This window comes from Ochotona princeps, chromosome 1, assembly GCF_030435755.1.
Source record: "Ochotona princeps isolate mOchPri1 chromosome 1, mOchPri1.hap1, whole genome shotgun sequence".
In the NCBI taxonomy this organism is placed as follows: domain Eukaryota; kingdom Metazoa; phylum Chordata; class Mammalia; order Lagomorpha; family Ochotonidae; genus Ochotona; species Ochotona princeps.
In genome coordinates this window covers 16,527,149-16,549,268 of record NC_080832.1, presented here as the reverse complement: position 1 = coordinate 16,549,268, position 22,120 = coordinate 16,527,149, and the positions used below count along the sequence as shown (strand labels likewise).

Genomic DNA, 22,120 nt, shown 5'->3' with positions numbered 1-22,120 from the left:
CAGGCAGTTCTCGTGTACGGTTTGATCAGGACATCAAGGACTGTTGGAGGGAGTGGGACAGATAAGATGTGCTCGCTCCTTTCGTTTCGTTTCCTTTCCTTTCCTTCTTGTGCTTTCCTTTCCTTTCCTTTCCTTTCCTTTCCTTTCCTTTCCTTTCCTTTCCTTTCCTTCTTGTCCTTTCCTTTCCTTTCCTTTCCTTTCCTTTCCTTTCCTTTCCTTTCCTTTCCTTTCCTTTCCTTTCCTTTCCTTTCCTTTCCCTTCCTTTCCTTTCCTTTCCTTTCCTTTCCTTTCCTTTCCTTCTTGTCCTTTCCTTTCCTTTCCTTTCCTTTCCTTTCCTTTCCTTTCCTTTCCTTTCCTTTCCTTTCCTTTCCTTTCCTTCTTGTCCTTTCCTTTCCTTTCCTTTCCTTTCCTTTCCTTTCCTTTCCTTTCCTTTCCTTTCCTTTCCTTTCCTTTCCTTTCCTTTCCTTTCCTTTCCTTTCTTGTGCTTTCCTTGGCATTTACGTCATCAAAACTGATGAAAGTGGTAATGTGGGGGTATCACTGCACATCTGGAGAGTGATCTGGGAAGCCCAGAGGCAGCTGTGTGGCCCTGTACTAAATTATTACCTGCTGAGCGCCACGTGAGGTCTGGCTATAGTGGCACCTTGTGGGCTGTGAAATATTGGCCTTCTGTGGAGTAGAACAGCTGCTTTCTTCCTCAGAAACAACACATATTTTTTTCAGGTTTCCACATTTTTTGGGGAGGCAGTTTCAAGTGATTGGGAATAAGGTAGAAAATTAAACTTTGCACTCAAAGGAAAAAAATTCAGTCAGTAGCTTGGTGAGTCAGAACTGAAGAACTGGCTTTGAATGGATTGGTAGGATATATAGGAAAGGAGGAGAAAGGAAAATAATAGCTTGGGCTTTGCTACAATTTATTTTGTTTTCTTGGTTTGTTCAGGGAAACATTCAATGATGAGAGGGCATACAGTTTGCCAGTGTGACTAATGGCTGTTCATGAGGGAAGCTGAAGTGAGAACTATTATGGTGTGGATGGTGTGTGTGTGTGTGTGTGTGTGTGTGTGTGTGTGTGAGGGAGAGAGAGAGAGAGAGGGAGAGGGAGAGAGAGAGAGTACAGAAAGAGAATTTTCTTTCTGTCCAAGAACAGCAGCCATAAGAAGCTATGATGTGCCCCCAGTAGGTAGTGCCCTTGGTCATTAGGAGACAGTGGATTGTCTGTGGTTGAAGGTGGCAGGTGAGTTGATTTTATTTACCCAGTGACCAAAGGCAGAAGTTTCCAGTTGAGGATGGCCCACAGCTCAGGGAGGAGACAGCTCTGTAGTAGACCCCAGGCTCTTCTAGAGCTCTAGGGGTGTGATGAGGTAACTCTTCAAAATGGGTTCAGATAAAGTGTTGCAAGTCTTGCCCTTCCTTGCCCACAGGGTTTTTCTCTCCCCCAGAGTAAAAGGGGCGGGGCTAGGAGGAGGCAAGATGCAGGAGGTGAACCTTGGTGCTGAAGGCTTTGCCTTTTGGAAGGGCAAGCAAAAACACTCTGGTTAATAGAAGGTGGTGCCCTGATTCTAAAGGTTGGCCAGGCCTCTTGATCCTTGGAGCTGCCCTGGAGCGTCCCTGAGTGGCAGGGGCACCTGTGGAGTTGAGCCCTTTGGAGGCAGGCCCTTGGCTGTCATGCTCATGGCTGGCGGTCAGCACAGTGACCCCTATGGGTGCTGCTCTGCTGTCCGCTCAGGTTGCCCCAGGTGATAGTCACAGGTGTGTGTGTGTGTGTGCGTGTGTGTGTGTGTGTGTGTGTGTGTGTGTGCGCGCATGCGCGCGCCCAAGGTTGGGGAGTAGGAGTGGTGTGGGGAGCTTTCCTGTGGTGTGCCTCCTTTTGCTGTCCATGGAGACTGCCTGTTGCCCTGTGGTTCCTTGCTGATTTCTCACTATGAAGGCCTCAGCTTCCTTTCTTCTTTTTGTCTTTTTTTTTTTAAGATTCATTTTATTTTCATTGGAAAGGCAGATTTACAGAGAAGGAAGCACAGAAGGAGGTCTTCCACCTGCTGGTTCTTTCCCCAAATGACTGCAATGGTCAGAGATGAACCAAACTGCAGCCAGATCTCTCATGTGGTTGCCAGGTCCAACGGACTTGGTCCATCCTCGACTGCTTTCCCAGGCCACAAGCAGGGAGCTGGATGGGAGGGGGAGCAGCCGGGATACCAACTGGGGCCCCTATGGGATCCAGGCACTTGCAGGCAGAGGAGTAACCAGTTGAGTCAAAGCTCTGGCCTTTAGCTTCCCTTCTAAACCTGGCTAGGATAGTGGTCAACAAGGAAAGGGGAGGTTTGGGGCTAATTTTGTTGGGTGGCTCATGTGGTTGCTTGAACTTCCCCTCTCTATAGCTAGGTCATTTTCACAGCTACAACAAGGGCAGATGGAGCAAGGCAGGAGAAGGTGCGATGAGGTTGTGGCCTTTGGGGCAGGTGCTGTTGGGTTGGGCTTTGCCGTGGGGGTGCTGAGTGTCAGGATTCGTTACGATGTGTCTTGAGAACCATCAGACAGGTTTCTGGCCTACGTTTTTGCTGCCAATCTGGCAGCAGCATCTGGAATAGGCGGGCGAGTTCTTCCAGCTGCTGCGTCAGTCTGGGCTGTGGCATCAGCCGTATCTGGGTCGTGGAGGCATGCCTTTGTCCAAACACGTTCCAGTGTTCAATGATCTCACTGACCTCGTCCTTAGCTTAGAATCCAGGAACTTCGGAGGTGATAGCTTCAACTGCGGAACATGTTGTTGCTAGGAAAGGAAGGATCTTTTCTAAAGAAATGGTTTCTTTCCATTTCTGTTTCTCTTCCTTCTGAATTCTGTCTTATCAGCGAATGGGAAGTAGTTAGAGGGCATGGCCTGGACCAGGGCTTAAGTCCTAGCTGAAGGTCTCTGGGAGAAACTTGTCCACAAACCCTGCTCACATCTTGAGCTACTCTGCAATACTAGCCGTGTGTCTCTAGGAGACACTGACCCGAGTTACCCAGGGGGCTGTTGAGCAGTCTGGGGTGACCGTTAAGGGGTCCCAAAGTTGTGTTTTCCTGGGTTGTCTTGCTCAAGTCAACTTTCTAGATTGTCTTAGAGAAAAATCATATCAGAGACAGGGATAGAGAGGAGGTGGGGGGCAGCTGGGGTCCCAGGGAAGTAAAACGGCTAAAAAAGGAAGCATCCTTCCCTGAATGAAGACGTGCATAGCTTACTGCTGCATGTTTGTCGTGTTTGTTCCCTCCATGTGTGAAGTTCCCCTTGTGTTTGCATCAGATATATTTCCCATGAGCTTTCTGAGGATCCCTGGATACATGGATTTTACCTTCTCTCACACTACAGTAATTTTTTTTTTTTTTTAGTATAACAGCTTTTTATTGGACAGCTACAAGATTTGGGTATCTTGCTGCTTTTGACCAGGTTTATACAATCTCAATTTTCAATAGTGCAACTTGTGCCAAGAAAATAGAAAAAAAGGAAAGACCTACTGTCCCCTCACTTGTTTTTAGAAACATCCATTATAGGTAAGCCAAAAGTTACCCCTATTATAGATAAGTATCCATTCACATTTGTACATTACAATTTTCAACAGCTTAAGATAAACTCTACAATGTATTATAATACATTAAACAATATTCAAGTTACTGGGTAACAAGAACACCACCACCACCAAGAAAAGAACATCCAGCAGAGCCTCAAGTGATTTATTTATTTTAATCGGAAAGGCAGATATACGGAGGAGCAGAGACAGAAAAATTTTCCATCTGATGATTCGCTCCACAAGTGGCTGCAATGGCCGGAGCTGAGCTGATCTGAAGCCAGGAGCTAGGAGCCTCTTCTGGGTCTCCCACACAGGTGCAGGGTCCCAAGGCTTTGGTCTATCCTCCACTGCTTTCTCAGGCTACAAACAGGGAGCTGGATGGGAAGCGGAGCTGCTGGGATTAGAACCGGTGCTCCTATACAATCCCCGTACTTGCAAAGCGAGGAGGACTTTAGCCACTAGGCTATCACACTGGGCCCTGCAGTAGTCTTTTAATTCCGTTCCCACAGCTTTTTAATTTGGTAATCTGCTTCCAAAAGGGAGACTACTACAGGAGGCAGCAGGGTCTTACAGTGACCGTCAGCTGCGTGAGTTCTGATCACCTCTGTGAGCCTGGCAGACTGGACGAGCAGGCTGACATGCCAGTGTCTCACCCTGCCATGGCCTCTCTCATTATTCCAGTGCCACCTAGAGATTAAGAAATGTGCCTAAGGCCGCCTCACTAGGAGCAGCTGCTTACTTGGGTGTTTGCCTCCTGCAAGAGACAAGTGTGATGTTTACTTATTTATTTGGGTGAATTTGCAGTGTGTACTCTTGCACCTGTACTTGGAATAACTAATGAATAGCAAGTCTAACAAATACTATGAATATTAATGACTGTAATAATGAGTGATGAATAGTAATGAGCGCTAGTGACTGATGAGTAAGATTTTCCCACTTCCCAAGGGGCTTGTGGAGAGCCTACGCATTGTGTCTCAGCTGCAGCTTTCCCTGCTGCTTGCCTAGGTTCTCTGGCTCCATTCAATCTCTGGGAGTGGAGTGAGTCTCAGCACGTTTGTTTCCTAAACTTCCCAGCAGCCACAGGCCAAGGTTGGGCATCAGGGAGCCTGTCACTCACTTTGAGTGAGGAGTGCTGAAGACACTTCCTCTCCCAGCACTGCCAGGCAGGCAGAGGTGTAGGTTGAAGACCTTAGCTTCGGCACCAGACTTTCCTGATTCACAGGCCTGGCTGCCTGAGCTATTGGCTCTGGAATGGAATCTAGAGGTGTTAGTCATCACTCAGCGTATCTGAGCTACTGTCCATCCATGGCTGCAGTGAGGGAAAGAGTAGGTCCCATCCCAGAGAGCAGTTCTGTGGATCCTGGGCTGTCACAGGTGAAACTTGTCATGGCCTTGGCCGTGAATGCTCCAGGTGTTGCATGAACGTTGGCCTTGCAGGTAGGCTCGCCTGACTGTCCTTCTCCCGCTTTTTCCTCTCCAAGGATGGTTCTCTGGGCAACATCGACGACCTGGCGCAGCAGTATGCAGATTATTATAACACCTGCTTCTCTGACGTGTGCGAGAGGATGGAGGAGCTGCGCAAACGGCGGGTTTCCCAGGATCTGGATGTGGTGAGTGGGTCATACTGGGAACACGCAGCCCTGGGCCTTCTGCCAGGCCTCACTGAACCTGCAGCTTCTGTGTGCTCATTGCAAACGTAACTCGGGCCCCTCAAGGACCAACCCAAGTTGTCTGTAGGTGTGTTAGCAATGAATGTGGACTGGTGCACCACAATCAAATCTTTCTACTCCCCTGAAGACTGGATTTTTTTTTTTTTAAAGATTTATTCATTTTATTACAGCCAGATATACAGAGAAGAGGAGAGACAGAGAGGAAGATCTTCCGTCCTATGATTCACTCCCCAAGTGAGCCGCAAAGGGCCGGTGCGCGCTGATCCGATGCCGGGAACCTGGAACCTCTTCCGGGTCTCCCACACGGGTGCAGGGTCCCAAAGCCCTGGGCCGTCCTCAACTGCTTTCCCAGGCCACAAGCAGGGAGCTGGATGGGAAGTGGAGCTGCCGGGATTAGAACCGGCGCCCATATGGGATCCTGGGGCTTTCAAGGCGAGGACTTTAGCCGCTAGGCCACGCCGCCGGGCCCGAGACTGGATTTTTATAAACTGTAAACCAGTGTGTGCTCTGTGTTCACTGATGGTAAGCTCCAAAGCATGTTTAGTTGGTTCCTCTCACCTGGCCAACCGTTCCTTTTTTCATCAGTCCTCTTAACCCCCAGCAAAAACAAACAAACAAACCGAACAGAAACAAGAAGCAAAACTTCCCAAAATCCAAAGCAACAAGAAAACACCCATAATCTGTCACATAGCAATAACCACCTTGCTTTTTTTTTAATTATTTATTTTTACTGGAAAGGCAGATTTATGGAGAGCAGGAGACAAAGAGAGAAAGATCTACAATCCACTTGTTCACTCCCTAAATGGCCACAATGGCCGAAATTAAGAGGTCCCAAGGCTTGGCCATCCTCTACTGCTTTCCCAGGTCACAAGCAGGGAGTTGGATGGGAAGTGGAGCTGCCGGGATTAGAACCGGTGACCATATGGGATCCCGGTGGGTTCAAGGCGAGGACTTTAGCCTCTAGGCCACGCCGCCGGGCCCCAGACCAGCTCCTTTTGCACTATGCATGTTAGGGTTTTGAATATCCTCTGCCTTATTTGAAATCACTGATTCAATGAAATCCTCATTTATCTGCTTTCGAAAAGTTTCTATAATTCAACTAAGGGTGGAAAAAATAACCTTTCACCACTAACAGTAGTTAACCAGTTTAGAACTAGTTAATAATAGAGTGATTAATAAGTCTTTTAAAAATATTTATTTTAAAAGGCAGAGTTAGAGAGAGAGAGAGAGAGAGAGAGAGAGATATCTTCCATCTGCTAGCTCACTCCACAAGTGGCTACAATGGCCTGGGCTGGGCCAGGCAGAAGCCAGGTGCCAGGAATTTCTTCTTGGCTCCCATGTAGGACCATCTTCTACCCACGTAGGGCCATCTTCTGTTGCTTTACTCACGTGCATTAGCAGGGAGCTGGATTGAAAGTGGAGCAGCAGGACTCCAACCAGGCATCCATGAGGGATGCCAGCTTTGTAGGCTGCAGCTGAATTTGTTAGGCCACAACCCCTTTATTTCTAAAGCTTAATGTATTTATCTTAAAGACAGAGTTACGTACACGTACAACACACAGAGGAGAGAGAGAAAGAGTGGTAGTGCATGCGCACACGGGCAGGACGGATCTCCCAGCCTCTGGTTCACTTCCCGCATGGCGGGAGCCTGGAACTCGATCCAGGTTTCCCACATGGCAAGCATGGACCCAAGCACTTAAGAATCTTCTACTGCCTTCCCAGGCACATTGGTCAGGAGCTATATAGGAAGTGAAGCAACTTTGACTCATGGACCCTCAAATGCTGTGCCAGCATTTGAAAGTGTCAGCTTACCCAAGTGTTCCACAGCACCCACACTATTGAGAATTCATTTTATATTACACCACAAGAATTTTATATTATTATATAATAATATTATATTCTGTCATTTTATAGAATTTGATTTCTTTCTTGAACTTGGTGTTCTGGGTCTGGAGTGACTATGTAGGACAATTGCCAGACTGTCACAAGGTAGTGGTCAACAGGCAAGTCAGCTAGTTCAATATAGAAGTATCTGTTGGGGCAGGAAGCCATCATCGCTGGAACCAGACACATTGGACAACAGATAGGTTGTTTTCTGTGACTGCCCCTGGCTTATGTGCATGGTGGGGTTATTTCCTTCTTTTTCTTTTAAAGCTTCATTTCTTTTCATTGGAAAGGCAGATTTACAGAGAAAAGGAGAGACATAAAGATCTTCCACCTGCTAGTTCACTCTCCAAGTTGCCGCAATGGCGCGAGCTGAACTGATCTGAAGCCAGGAGGTTTTTCTGGGTCTCCGCACAGTGTCAAGACTTCAGCCATCCTCTGAGTCTTTTCCAGGTCACAAATATGGTGCTGGGTCGGGGAATGGAGCAGCTGGAGCATGAACTGGTATCATGGGATCCCGATGTGTGCTGGGTCCTGTTTCCTTTTTTTGTTTCCTTAACAAAGTAATGTTTCAAAAGACTCACATACTCTGATAGAATTATGAGATTAGGTTCTTATATTGAGGCATATTGAAAATATTTTGTGGGGAGGGTGTTTAATGCAGTAGGGAAGATGCTGCTTGGAAAGCTGGCATCCCATGTTGCGATGCTGGCTTGGAGTCCTGGGCCTGCTCCTGATTCTGTCTGCCTGCCGCCGTGCGTGCAGGCCTGGAGTCCTGGGCTTGCTCCTGATTCTGTCTGCCAGCCGCCGTGCGTCCTCGAAGGTAGCGGGTGATGGGTCAGACAGTTGAGCTCTTGCCGCTCACGTGGGACATGCAGATTGAATTCTTAGCTCTTGGCTGTGGCCTGACGCACCTCAGGTTGATGCAGGCAGTTGGGAGGCAGTTGAGGGGCAGATTTCTGCCTGCATTTTCAAACAAATGAAACGATAAAGTAGGAAAAGCAAAATGCTTCTATGTTGACAATATTGCCAGAATAACTGACGTTTGGATATTCCAAGTCTGTGGTTAAGTAATATGTGACCTTTTTGGTCATTTCACTGTGCAGGGAAATGTGAATTAGTGGGTGACTGTTGATTTAGCACTGACTTATTTTTTTGAGGATTGTATCTGATTGAAGGTTGGAGTGATATGGAAGCGAGTCTGCCTGTCAGTGGCACACATACCTTCTTTCTCTGCCGGCAGATGGGCCTGTTGGGTGTGCTCGGTTCCAGATAGTCGGGAGGAAACATGCGCCACGTGAGCTTAATTAGTTCTCATCAGAGGTTCACGATGGGCTTGTGGCTAACACTGATGGGAGCTAATTCCAGCCGACTGCAGCTCGACTATTCAGTTTTTAATTGTGGCAGCAAAGAAAGAAAGATCTCAAGCTGGTGTATTCTATCCAATCCCAGGTAAGTTGCAGAAAGAGAAATAATGTTGAAACTGCTGAAGGTCATGAAATAAATTTTAATTTTTGTTTGGTCTGGAAGTCAGAGAGAGAGAGAGAATATATACGTGTCATTAGGGGAAAGGAGAACTAGGGAAAGGGAGAACTTTGATCTGATGGTCTTACTCCTCATGCCTGCAATGGTTGGGCCTGGGCCAGGCTGAGGATAGGAGCCTGGCCCTCAATCCAGGTCCCCCTTGGGAATGTCAGGGAACCTAAGCACCGGACTGCCTTTCAGCATCCATGTAAGGAGGAAGTGGAGCCAGTGATTGAATGCAGGCACTCTCATACGGGCTGTGGATGTTCCAACCAATGTCTTAAATGCACATTCTCCTATACTATATTAGATGTGTAGAGTGTGCATGTAGCACTGAGTACTTGAAGTTCCCTCTCTAACTTTCTGTGTGTAACCATCCCTTTTAAAATGCATCTGACTTTTACATGGTGGAGACTGAATTCCACAGCTTGGACAAGTAGGTGAACTACTTGCCTGTTGGGTTGGCGGAGCAGCTTAGGGTCCAAGACCTTGTTATGTGGCTATTTCACATGTTCATCAGCAGCTCTGTCAAGCTGAGAGTGAGGTGGCTTCAGAAAGGAATAGCCCACCCAGAGCAGCAGAGGAATTGTGATGCATTAGGGGCCTAGTGTGTTTGAGACGAGGAAAAGCAGTGTTTATTGTGCCTGCTGTAGAACAGGTCATTTACAGACAGCTTTGAGTAAGGAGACTTTGGGGTGATGTGTTGAGTTGTTTCATTTTGTTTTACTTATTTTTTAAAGATTTGTTTTTATCGGAAAGGCAGATTTACAGAGAGGAGGAAAGACAGATCTTTCATCTGCTGCTTCACTCCCTAAAAGGCTGCAGTGGCTAGAGCTGAGCTGAGCTGAAGTAGGGACCCAGGAGCTTCTTCCAGGTCTCTCATGTAGGTGCAGGGTCCCAAGGCTTTGGGTCATTCTCTGTGGCCTTTGCAAGCCATAAGCAGGGAGCTGGATGGAAAGTGGAGCAGCTGGGACATGAACCAGCACCCATATGGGATCCTGGCCCTTGCAAGGGTGAGGATTAGCCAGTTGAGCCATCGTGCTGGGCCCAACATTGTTTCATGTGGATTGTGGGAACTGTAGGAAGAACAGATATTTAGGTATTTGCATTGGCTTTAAAAAATCTGAAAGCACATTGCTTTTAGAAGCTAATTACTTGTCAGAGGACAGTCCAACCCCCAGGAGATGAAGCTCATGGGGATGCTTGCGTTGACACAGGAGAGAAGAGGTTTCAGTGATGATGCTCCTAAGATACTCTGCTCAGGAGGGCAGGCCGTGTCTTTGAGACCTAGTTGCCTGGATCCTGGCTGGAATAAGGTCTCAACAGCAGGTCCTTGGGGCCACTTAATTTTGATAGAGAAAATAGAGGGTATGGGTGGGTGAGAATCCAGTAGTATAAAACCAAGATTGTGATCAAGTGGTGACCAAATGGGCCTAGAAGGAGTGCTGGGTTTGGGTCACGCAGCCTTGGCCTATGTCAGGGAATGGATGTTCGTGCTAGTGAACAGCCAGGAAATTGCTCATATTTCTTCATGTCTGCCACTTCTCTAAGCACTGTGTTTCTTTGGCTGGGAGACACGACAGTGAAATAATGATAGCAGTTTTCTAAGCCCCTGGTAGGTCTGTCTCTACTGATAGAGATTCTGATATCTGTCACGGAGATGTGGTGGCCAGGAAAGGGGACAACACTGAAGGTGACCTCTTATTGCTGGTAGTGACACTCTGCTTGACATCTTGATGATTGGACGTCTTTGCGTTTGGGCAGAAGACCGTTTCTGTGGTTGCTGCTTTACTTCAGGGCTGATGAAGTGTCCAACTGCCGCAGCTCCAAGGTGACGGGGACACCCTCAGCGCAGCCAAAGCCAGACCTAGCCTTGGTGCCCGGGCCTTATCACAGTTGTGTGTATACAAGGCAAGTGGAGACAGGGCAGAGACACACCCAGGTCCTTTAAGGATCGGAAAGGCAAATAGCGGTGTTGCGTGTTTCACAGTGAAACGCGATAAGAGAACCATTGTCCATGGCATGGAGGAGTGACTCAGGAATCCTGTAGTTTTCAGTTTGATTTTTTCCAGATAGAATTATAATAAATTAATCTTTCCAGATACTGAAATCTTGCCAGATACAGTTTTACCCTAAGACAGAAGTAACAAAAGTAGTGTGTATTATGACTAGTGGTCATCCTAGGATTTTTTTTTAAAGACCCTGTTTCCCTGTCCTCCCTCTTTACTCCCAAGCCGAAGCAGAAGGCCTGGCCCCTGGGCCAGCTGCAGTTGGCAAAAGGGCAGGGGGAACTGGTAGGAGAGGTTGCCGTCCAACAGATCCAGGTAACTTTCTGTGTCTTCACTTTTCCTGAGATGTTAGCCCATTTTTGGTTGCTGTTGCGAAAAGCCTTTGCTTTATGATGAAAAGAGGTTTATTTAGCTCATGGCTTAGGAGGCTGAAAGTCCAACTGGGCACCCCCTTTGCTTCAGCCTCTCCTGAGGGCCTCGCGGAGGATGCTGATGCTATTATGACAGGCCAGGAGGCCCAAGAGGAGGGGGGCCCCAGCCCCTCTTTCACAGCGACCCTCTTATTAGAAGTAACTAGGGTCCCCTGAGAACTCCACTAATTCCTTCCACGCGTGACCTCATCTTCTGGTGAGTAACCGTCACCATCCTGGGACCATACTTTCCATGAAACAACTGTTGGAGACGCACGCTCAGCCACATCTAGCCCCAGACACCTGTCCCATTTATCACCTCTTTTTTTTTTTTTTAAGATTTATTTATTTTTTTATTGCAGAGTCAGACATACAGAAAGGAGCACAGACGGAGAAGATTTTCCGTCCAATGATTCACTCCCCAAGTGACTGCAACGGCCAGTGCTGCGCCTATCGAAAGCCAGGAGCCAGGAAACTCTTCCGGGTTTCCCATGTGGGTTCAGGGTCCCAAGGCTTTGAGCCATCCTCCACTGCTTTCCCAGGCCATAAGCAGGGAGCTGAATGGGAAGTGGAGCTGTGAGGATTAGAACCGGCACCCATATGGGATCCTGGCCTGTGCCAGGCGAGGACTTTAGCTGCTAGGCCACCAAGCCAGGCCCACGTTTATCACCTCTTAAAGCTTTGATTTCTGTATTTGTAGAATGCAAATAGAAAAAAGATCTCACAGTTACTATGAGACTGAAATGCAAACAACTGTTAGCATTGGTGACCTAGTGCGATTCTTGTCCTTCCTTGGTCTCTCTTGTTTAGAAATTCCTGTCTCTGCCGCAGTGCCTGAACTTTGCATTGCATTTACACTCACAAACATGAGTACAGGAGTTCAGTTTGTGGCTTTTGATTTGAAAGAATTTCAAATGTGAATGAATAGTTTAACACAGTGAACCTCCTGGGCCTGCTCCCCGGCTTTAACAATTACCCCCATTCTGCTATATTCTTCCTTCATCTTTCTCCCTGCTCCACTTTATTTAATTTTTTTAAGATTTATTTATTTTTATTGGAAAGTCAAACATACAGAGAGGAAGAGAGACAGAGAAAAGTCTTTTTGTCTGATGATTCACTCTGAAAGTAACTGCAACAGCCAGAGCTGAGTGGATCTGAAGCCAGGAGCTAGGAGCTTCTTCCAGGTCTCCCCCTCAGGTGCAGGGTCCCAAGGCTTTGGGCTGTGCTTGACTGCTTTCCCAGGCCACAAGCAAGGAGCTGGATGGGAAGTGGGGCTGCTGGGATTAGAACTGGTACATGCAAGGTGAGGACTTTAGCAGCTAGGCTACTGTGCTGGGCCTCTGCTTTATTTGTTTGACAAGTCTCTTTTGAGGTCAGTTATACATATGTGAAACCGTGCAAACCTTAGCTGTATGATTTGGTCAAGTAAGACACCTAATTTCACATACCTTCCAGTGCAATATAGAACACACCCTCTCCCTACTTAGCCCTCCTTCTTTTGAGACAGGGATTAATGTTATGGGTATTTTGTTTTTAAGATTTGCATATTTTATTGAAAGTCAGAGTTACAGAGAAGGAGATACATAAAGAAAGATTTTCTGTCTGCTGGCACACTCCCCAGGTCGCTGCGATGGCCGGAGCTGAGGTGCTCTGAAGCCATGAGCTAGGAGCTTCTGCAGCCTCCCAAGGCTTTGGGCCATCTTCTACTGCTTTCCCAGGCCTTAGGCACAGAGCTGGATAGGACTTGGAGGAGCCAGGATGCCAACTGGTGCCTATGTGGGATCCTGGTGCCAGCAAGGCGAGGATTTAGCCACTGAGCCATTGCCCTGGGCCCTTGATGTTGTTTTCAATTTGAAAGACAGTTATAAAGAGAGGACATACAGAGAGAAATCTTCGTCTTTTTGTTAACTCTGTAAATGTTTACGTAGCTGGGGCTGGGCCAGGCCAAAGCCAGTAACCCAGAACTCCATCCTGGTCTCCCAGGCAGGTGGGTGACAGGGGCCAAGTACTCACGCCATCTTTTATTGTCTTCCCAGGCACATTTTCAGGGAGCTGCATGGGTACAGGAGTGACTCAGAGCTTACATGGGATGCTGTCTGTGTAGGCAGCCGCTTAACCCCCTGTGCTGCAACACTAGCCCCTGTGTGTGGATTTTGCTTTTTTTTTAAATTGACTTCTTTTCATTTGCTGTTTGCTACAGGCAGCAAAGCTTGTTGGAAGCAGGTTTCTTGTACATTTGAGCACCCTGACTATTCAAGAACATGTTAAGGGAAGTGAGGCTGCCCCTGGCTCACAGGTCTCCAGGAGACAAATGGACTTCCCCAGTTCTTATTCTCATTTTTCAAGTGTAAGCATGAGAACTCTGTTGCTTATTAGGAGTCCAGTTGTCGCCCTGAAAGCATTTGTTTCTGTTCTGTGAACTCGTATAGCTTTGCGCCCCTGTTGACTTGCAGATTGTAATCACAGTCAGTGGTAAGTTGAACTGCATTCTGGTGTGGGACTCAACACAGGATGGCCTCAAACACTGAAGCATTATGTCTGCAGCCAGATGGTAAATGCAGTTCTGTGCACTGGCTCCTCGCAGACAAAGTGGCGTTTGTGTTCCAAAGCCCAGGCCTGATTGAGTCAGCAGTTTGGGTAAGTCGCACTGGGCGAGCATGGACCTACGTGGACTTCTTGGTGCTGGATTTGACCTTGGCATCCCCAGAAGGTTTTCACGCAGGGAGTGGCTGTCTCAGGTGAGTTTTGGAGAGGTCTCATTCAGATGTTTCAAGTGTGGATCACTGACTTGAGATTCTTGGGGAAGGTACCTGACACCGTGGTTCACGATGCTGCATGGGATGCCCTCATGCCTGTCAGAGTGCCTGGGTTCAAGTCCGGGTAGTAGCTGCTCTTTCCAGCTTGCTGCTAATGTACCTCTCCAGACGCAGCAGATAATGGCTCAAGGACTTGGTCCCTGCTGTGCACAGTTGAGACCTGGCTTTTCGGGGCCCCTGGCTTCAACCAGGCCCAGCAGCTGTGGTCATTTGTGGCATGAACCTGAAAATGGAAGACTTGCATCTATGTGTCTGTCTGTGCCTCCCTCCTCCCCCTCCTCTCAAGTATCTCCCTGGAGTCAACTTCATCCTCATTTACATTTTTTGCTCATGACTGATTGTTGTTTGTTTGCTTTAATAAAACATAATATGCCCGGGAGATTAGAGACCAAAATAGCATGCTGCTTAAAACACAACTGCCTGCCAGGAAGGGCCAAGCGTCAGCTTTGTTGCTGTTTCCATTTCCATAGGATGGAGAGAATTCCCGACTGTGGGACTGGTGCTGGCTGGGGAGAGGAGCCAGGGATCGAGGACAAGAGGCAGCTTTGACAGCAGCGGGCAGCGGCCAGGGCCGGGAAGAGGCGAGGCACAGTGCTGTTTCTGGAATCGGGAGCCTTCTGTGAAGGAATGAGGCCCAGGCCAGGTGCCCTATGAGCCCTCAACTATGAAAAGCTGGTTACCAAAATTGTGGTGTGATCTAAATGTTTACATTGAACAATTAAACCCTTTCCCCATGGACGATTACCATGTAATTTATTGGTGCTAATCACAAGCTAATCATAGGCTATTTAAAAATGTTAATTTGTAGCACACAAGGAGCAATGTGGTCTTGATGGGAGACAGTCTTTTAATGTTGATTTAAAATTTTTTTTTTCATCTGCTTGGAAGGCAGAATGACAGAGATCTGGCATCTACTGCTTTACTCTAACTGCTGGACCAAAGCTAGGAGCCTGGGGTCTTCCAAAGGGGTGGCTGGGGCCCAGATGTTTAAACCATCATGTGCTGTCTCCCATGAGGGAGACAAAATGTAGAGTGGCGCAAGGAGTTATTATTATTATTTTTTTCCTCAAGACCTTAGCTACAGAGTCTCTGGCTTTGCCTATAGCATCATTTGGTGATGCTATCAGAAGACCAAGTAGTTCTGGTCACATGGCCACATGGCCTCTAGGGACCTGCCTGAGGCATGAGGATGGTTTAGATTAGGCAGCTACGGCAAGGCTCAGCCTGGGAGTCCACTGGGAGGACTGGGCAGCTCCTGTTAGTGTTGGCACACATGCCTGACCTTGGACTCTGGGTCCCTGGTTTGAACTGTCACCATGGCTCTGCTACCCACAAATGACTCAGGGTGGGACAAGAAGAAATCCAGGTCATCAAGTGTATGGACTACAGATCCCTTCGGCCACCTCTGTGTGTGTTACTGTACGAGCTACACAGAGATGAGACAGAGAGTGAGGTCCTTCCCAAATGGTTGCAGTGTCGAGGCTAATCCAAAGTTGAGAGCCAGGACCTTCCTCTGGATCTTGCACGAGAGTGTAGGGGTCCAAGGACTTGGGTCATCTTTGTGCTGGTTTTCCAGGCCATCAGCAGGGAGTTGGGTCAGAAGTGTAGCTGCCAGAACTTGAATTGGTACCCATATGGGATGCTGGCACCACAGGATACTGTTGTATCACTGTGGTAGCCCCTGCTACTTCTTATCTAGTAGAGCAGCTGTCTTTTCTGTCACTTTGCAAGTTTCACAAATCATTCTATCCAGCAAATGGAAACATAGTGGTAAAATGCTGAACTGATTTGTTTGGTATGGTTGATCCAGTTACTTTGGATTCTCACCTCTGTATTCTGTGTGCTTGGAAGGACACAATGTAACTACTACCGTGGTCAGTTTAGAAAATATCAGTCAGTCCCTGCTAGAGCATGGCTCTTGTCTCCTTCTGTGGTTCACTGTAGCACATGTAACAAAGTCAGGTTTTCACCTCTTTTTACCAAACTGTGCTTTAGAAATGGTTTAATTTGGCAACTCTAGAAGTGGTTTCATATGCTCTTTAAAAAAGGGGTGGGGGGCCCGGCGGCGTGGCCTAGCAGCTAAAGTCCTCACCTTGAAAGCCCTGGGATCCCATATGGGCGCCGGTTCTAATCCCGGCAGCTTCACTTCCCATCCAGCTCCCTGCTTGTGGCCTGGGAAAGCAGTCAAGGACGGCCCAAGGCTTTGGGACTCTGCACCCGTGTGGGAGACCTGGAAGAGGTTCCTGGGTTCCCTGCATCGGATCGGCGTGTACCGGCCTGTTGTGGCTCACTTGGGGAGTGAAACATCGGACGGAAAATCTTGCTATCTGTCTCTCCTCTTCTCTGTATATCCGGCTTTCCAATAATAATAAAATCTTTAAAAAAAAAGGGGGGGGTGGGAAGGAGAAAGGGTTATTTGTTTATTTGGAAGGCAGAACCACAGAGAGGAAGACAAAGATCCTCTGGTTCATTCACCAAATGGCTGTGACAACTAGGTTAAGGTCAGAACTGGAAGTCTATCTGCGATTCCCATGTGGGTGCTTGGGCCGTTTTCTGTTGCCTTTCCAGGTACATTAGCAGGCAAGCTGATTGGAAGCAGAGCAGACAGGCTCCTGCTGGGCCTCCAAAGCACGATGCCCAAGTCACACGGGGCAGCTTAACCCAGGGCACTCTAGCAGTGCGGTGGTTTTAGAGTTCTGTTTTAGGAATAGCCAACAGTTTCCATCACTAACATTGTAAGGTCTGTGTATGCATTACTTAAATTACAAGGGACGGTTTAGGAGACTTTCTATGATTATTTAGAATATGAAAATGTTCTAAATTTGTGCTCCGGAAATGCCATTCATCTCAGGGGACCAACAGAAGCTGATGGAACTTAATCAAAACTAAATCAAGGGCAAGTCCAAACCAAATTGGAAGCGCATCATGAATATTCGTGAACATCTGGCTGTGTTGGGGGGTATCTTTTTAATGTGCATGAGGCAGAGAAGTGACTTCTTATCAAAAATGCTGCTTCTGTGGTTTCAAAGGGTGTTTTTGTTTGAAGATGTCCCTGCCCCTCCGGGTGTGGGCTTTGATCTCTTTCATCTTTCAGAATCTATTTTGGTATTTTATCGGAATTCTGCATTGGCGTCAGTCACTTGACTCATGACAATTAAGCTTCCCACCCCCCCCCCCCCACTAAGGGAGTAGTGTAACAACTAAAAATCTGGGGTTTCTGAAAAATCTTTTTTCAATGCCAGTGATATCAGTGAAACGGTACGTTGCTAAAAGGCTATTGTGCATCGGCCATCCTTGGTATAACTTCCCCTCTGCAGATTGCAAGGGACTTTATCTGCCTCACCACCTAAGGTATGACGGAGAGCTCAGGAGGCTGGGACAAAGTATAAAGAGGTTATGGTAATATTTTTGCTGATTGTTATCGCAGAAATGACGCTTTTAGAAGTACCTGAGAGTTGATAAGGCATCTGATAGGTCTCTTGCCTTCAGTTCTTAATAACCCTGCAGGTAGATCGAAAGGTGTTCGTTTTGGCTGGGCAGAGGCAGAAAGCCATGTTCCATAAAGGAAGTGGTGTAGCCTGGTCGGGAGGACCTGAACTGCGTCACCCGCAGTTCGGCCACACACGAAGGACCTCAGTGACTGGTGGGGGGGTCCATAGCTGCCTTCTTCTGGTTGTTAGGAAGCTTCGATAAGATATATGGTGCACTTGGCTGAGTTTCTGGGTACATGCTCGACCTTAATGCATATGTATAATAAATATTGTTTTTAAATTAAAAAAATGATTTGAAAGGCAGAGTGACAGAGAAAGAGATTTTCCATTTTCTGGCCATAGTGGCCAGGGCTAGGCCTGACTAAAGCCAGGAGCCCAGCTCTCCCTCTGGGTCTTTCACATGCCTGGTTGGGGCATAAGTACTTGGGCCGTCATCCACTGCTTTCCCAGGTAGATACATTAGATTGGATTTGAAGCCAAGAGACAGGTGATGGGCAAGTTGATTCCTCCCAGGCTATTAACCTTGAATTTTCTTCTAGAGCCTCCCCCAAGAGGCCATAGTATCTTGATGTGCAGGTTAGAGTATGTGCTGGAGTAATATAAAAATGTAACAGGTCAATGTATCGTTTAATATAAAATTACTTAGTCGAACATCTTTAGAAGTTAGCATTTGAATGAATGTTTTCCTCTTCATGTCTTTCTTTCCATTCTCTCTCTTTGCATACACACATACCTTCCCAAATGAGCAGGAATGAGTTTGTAACAGTGCCACATTTGGCAGCAAATTAAAAGAGATTTCTTGCTGGAGTCATCTGATATTGGTAAGAAATGTTAACATTTTAAAAACATAGGCAAGGCAACTCAAAAGCCCAAAACCTAGACTAAACAGAAGCGGGACCAACAAAAATAACTTGACATATTTTGTAATTTTTTTTAAATTAAAAAAATTAGAATGATAGAGAGATTTGAGACAATGAAAGATTCACTCCCCCAAACAGCTGCTATGGCCGTTGGGGAGAGGGCAGAACCAGGAGTTTGGGACACATTCTGGGACTCCCAAGTGGATGTTAGGGACCCAAGTCCAGCAGCCAGGATGACTGGCTTCCAAGACCTGCATTAACAGGAAGCTGGAATCAGAAGCAGGTACCCGTAGTTGAACTTGGCTGCTCTGATATGGGACACAGGCCTCCTAACTGGTAGCATACTTGCCAGGTGAAGCGCCCATTCCACATTTTAGAATCCTTTGGGCAATCCTGTATTCTAAGAAATTTATTAAATTATATTCCCTGTGCTGTTTCAGAATGAAGGAGATAATAGATTTTAGAAAATTGTCTTCAAGGTTTTAAACTAAAGATGTTTTATGTTACCTGTGTTTCACATTGAAGATTCTTTAATGTCATACAGTCACGTCGAACTGCAGGAGAGCAGAATTGGGGAAAGAAAAAAATCACTCTTGAGGTGTTGGAATCCAAGAGGAAGCTGGGCAGCGCCGGCCTGGGGGCTCTGCTCAGAGCAAGGCATGCCTCCAAGTTCACGGAGCTTCCTGCACACGAGGAGCAAGTGCGGGGACGAGGGGCTGTGCTTTCCTCTGGCTCCTCCAGACCAGAACACTGGTGATTCCAGGGCCCTCACAGAGGCTGGCCTGTTCCTGGAGCCGTGGCCCGCCAGTTCTCACCTCCTGCCCATGATCACATTCTCCTCTCTGCTGTCTGGCAGACAGACAGACAGACAGAATCAGTATTTCCAGTACCAGTAGCCCGGGTACTGGGGCATCTGAAGAGACAAGAGGACAGCAGACCGTGTCCAGGCTTCTTCCCATCCGTCCTTTGCTTCAATGGGATGTGGTTGAAAACCTCAGCAGCAAACAAGTCCAACCCGGCTCCCAGTGGGCTCTGTTCCAGCTGGGACAGCACTGAGGCACACACCTTTCCCTGCCAGGACCTGTCCCGGGCCTTCCTCTGCATCACTCTTCCTCTCCCTTGGGAGTCGACCTCCTTCTCCTCCCCTCCTTCACCTCTTCCAGGCTCCGTTCCTTCTCTAAGCCCACGTTCCTGGAGCCCAGCTTTGTACCTGAGCCTCTAACTCCCCCAGAAACCAGCTAACAGTAGCCTCCAACTTCTGTGTCCCCTAGGCTGTGTCACTTCGCCACTCCCTGCTCAAGGGGGCAGGTTCATCTTGGCATTTCACATCTGGGCTCAGACTCTGTCTCACTGTAGACCCTGCACGGTGGCTGAATTGAGCTGTTCTGAGTGGTCCCAGCATGTCATGAGAGAAAGTGCACTTTATGGCTTGACCTAAGATTGTGTGCTTTGTGTGACTTCAATTGATTAACCCCCCCCCCAAAAAAAAACAAAGACAAAAGTTGACATTGACAGTCTAGTCTAGTCTTTGCACCCCAGCTCATTTCATGCTGAACTTGGCCTGTGTGACAAAGGACAGTCTGGGGCCCGGCGGCGTGGCCTAGCAGCTAAAGTCCTCGCCTTGAACCTGCCGGGATCCCATATGGGCGCTGGTTCTAATCCCGGCAGCTCCACTTCCCATCCAGCTCCCTGCTTGTGGCCTGGGAAAGCAGTCAAGGACAGCCCAAGGCTTTGGGACCCTGCACCCATGTGGGAGACCTGGAAGAGGTTCCTGGGTTCCCGGCATCGGATTGGCGCGTACCGGCCATTGCAGCGCACTTGGGGAGTGAAACATCGGATGGAAGATCTTCCTATCTGTCTCTCCTCCTCTGTGTATATCTGACTTTGTAATAAAAATAAATAAATCTTAAAAAAAAAAAGGACAGTCTGGAGCCATTTCTGCAGGTGGAGATGTGCCCTGTGCCACACTGCTGTGAGGTGGGGCAGGAGCATGCAGGACTGCCCGACAGGCCAGGGTGCATTCTTCTCATTGCTGGGTGCTGTCACCTGGCCCTTCTGAACAGGAAACAGTGCTGTCATCACACGCTAGTGTCTTTAGCATTCAGCTTCTTTTGGGCTTGTTTCTTTTGGCTGGCTGGACGAAGCCCCTGAAATTCCCTCTGCACGACTTCACCATCTGCTTCAGAGCTGCTAGAGTAGAAAAAAAAAGTGGTAGATAAACGCAGCTGGCATGTGTTATTTTAATTTACTGGGCTATGTTTAAGTAGCGCTGCTGCTTGCATACAGATTCCTCCAGTGTGTGTGCGCAGAGCAGCACCCTGCAGAGGTGGTCCATGGGGTGGGCTCACCTTCCATGACAGCTTGTGTGTGGACACAATGGTGGACACAGGTACTGAGAAACTGGCCCAAGGGATCCAGGTCCGCAAGGAACCTATGGGGCTGGCCAGGCCAGGCAGGCTGTGGAAAACCTTCAGTCCACTGGTTTACTCTGCACTGATTTGAACCTCAGAGCCAGAAGTTTCTTCCGCATCTCCCACCCTGGTGCAGGGACCCAAGGCTTTGGCCCATGCTCTACTGCTTTCTCAGGCCATAAGCAGAGAGCTAGATGGGAAGTAGAGCAGCCGGGATACGAACCAGCACACCATGTGGGATCCCAGTGCTTGTAAGGTGAGGCTCTAGCTATTGAACCATTGTGGCAGGCCTTCTGTTTTTGTTTTGTTTTAGGATTTACTTATTTTTATTGGAAAGGCAGATCAGATTTACAGAGAGAAGGAAAGACAGAAAAAGATTCTCCGTCTGCTGGTTCACCCACCAAATAGTAGCAATAGCTGGAGCTGAGCTGATCTGAAGCAAGGAGCCAGGAGCTTCTTACGGATCTCCCACACAGGTACAGGGTCCCAAGGCTTTGAGCTGTCCTCTACTGCTTTCCCAGGCCACAAACAGGGAGCTGGATGGGAAGTGGAGCAGTCAGGACACAGCTTGGAGCCCATATAGGATCCCAATGCTTGCAAGGTGTGGATTTAGCTGTCGAACTGTTGCACTAGGTCCAGGTTTCTACTTTTTTTAAAGTTCTATTTGCTCATATATTTGTTTGATAACCTGAAAGAGAGCGAGCGAGCACGAGAAAGAGACCACACATTCTCACCTGATGGTTCATTCCCCAGATGGCTCCCGTGGTTGAGGCTGGTCCAGGCTCAAGCCAGGAGTCTCGAGCTCCAGCCAGGTCTCCCACTTTGGTGACAGGCGCCCAGGGACTTGAGCCATCCTCTGTTGCTTTCCCTGGTACATTATCACGGAGCTGGGTGAGAAACAGAGCAGCTGGAACTCAAACTAACACTCCAGTACAGGATGCTGGGATAGCAGGCTGTGCTCCAGCCCAGGTCCTGCTTTTATTTTTTTGTTATTATTTTTAAGCTTTTTGTAAAGCATGCCGAGCACAGGGTTTATCATCTTGGTTATCCAGCATGCAGTTCAGCGGGGGCAGGTGTGTTCGCGTCGTGCAGCGGGGGCAGGTGTGTTCGCGTCGTTCAGTCTGGGCAGATGTGTTCGCGTTGCGCAGCCTGCATTACCCTCTGCAGACATCTTCCTGCACAACTGACATGTGATCAGTAAGGCCATGTCCTCCTTCCCCCGCATATCCTGGGCCACCACCTCCTACGTTTGGTTTCTGAATTTGACTGCTCTCAAAATTTCATGTGAGATTATGAAGTATTTATCCGTTTGTGATGGGGGCAGTTTCACATGGTGTCTTCGTTGTTTTTATGTGTTGTGACATTCGTCAAAATGATCTTCCTTTTGAAGGCTGAGTGATGTCCCATCGTCTGCATGTTCCGTCTTCATTTCTGCATGCATCCGGTGGTGTGTGCTTTCTTTAAACCTGAGAACACAGGTACCTCTCTTTGAATCCCTGCTTTTAT

General features: G+C 47.9%; 1 protein-coding gene across 4 annotated transcripts in view; it reads left to right on the top strand.

Moving 5' to 3' along the window:
• The window catches only part of SASH1 (SAM and SH3 domain containing 1), a 264,392-nt gene that overhangs the window by 128,885 nt on the left and 113,387 nt on the right, over nt 1-22,120 (top strand). For all 4 annotated transcript variants that reach the window (XM_058666602.1, XM_058666534.1, XM_058666462.1 and 1 more), the window contains exon 2: nt 5,021-5,149. In XM_058666602.1, the coding sequence (XP_058522585.1) occupies nt 5,021-5,149 (129 nt within the window). The remainder of the gene's footprint in view (nt 1-5,020; nt 5,150-22,120) is intronic.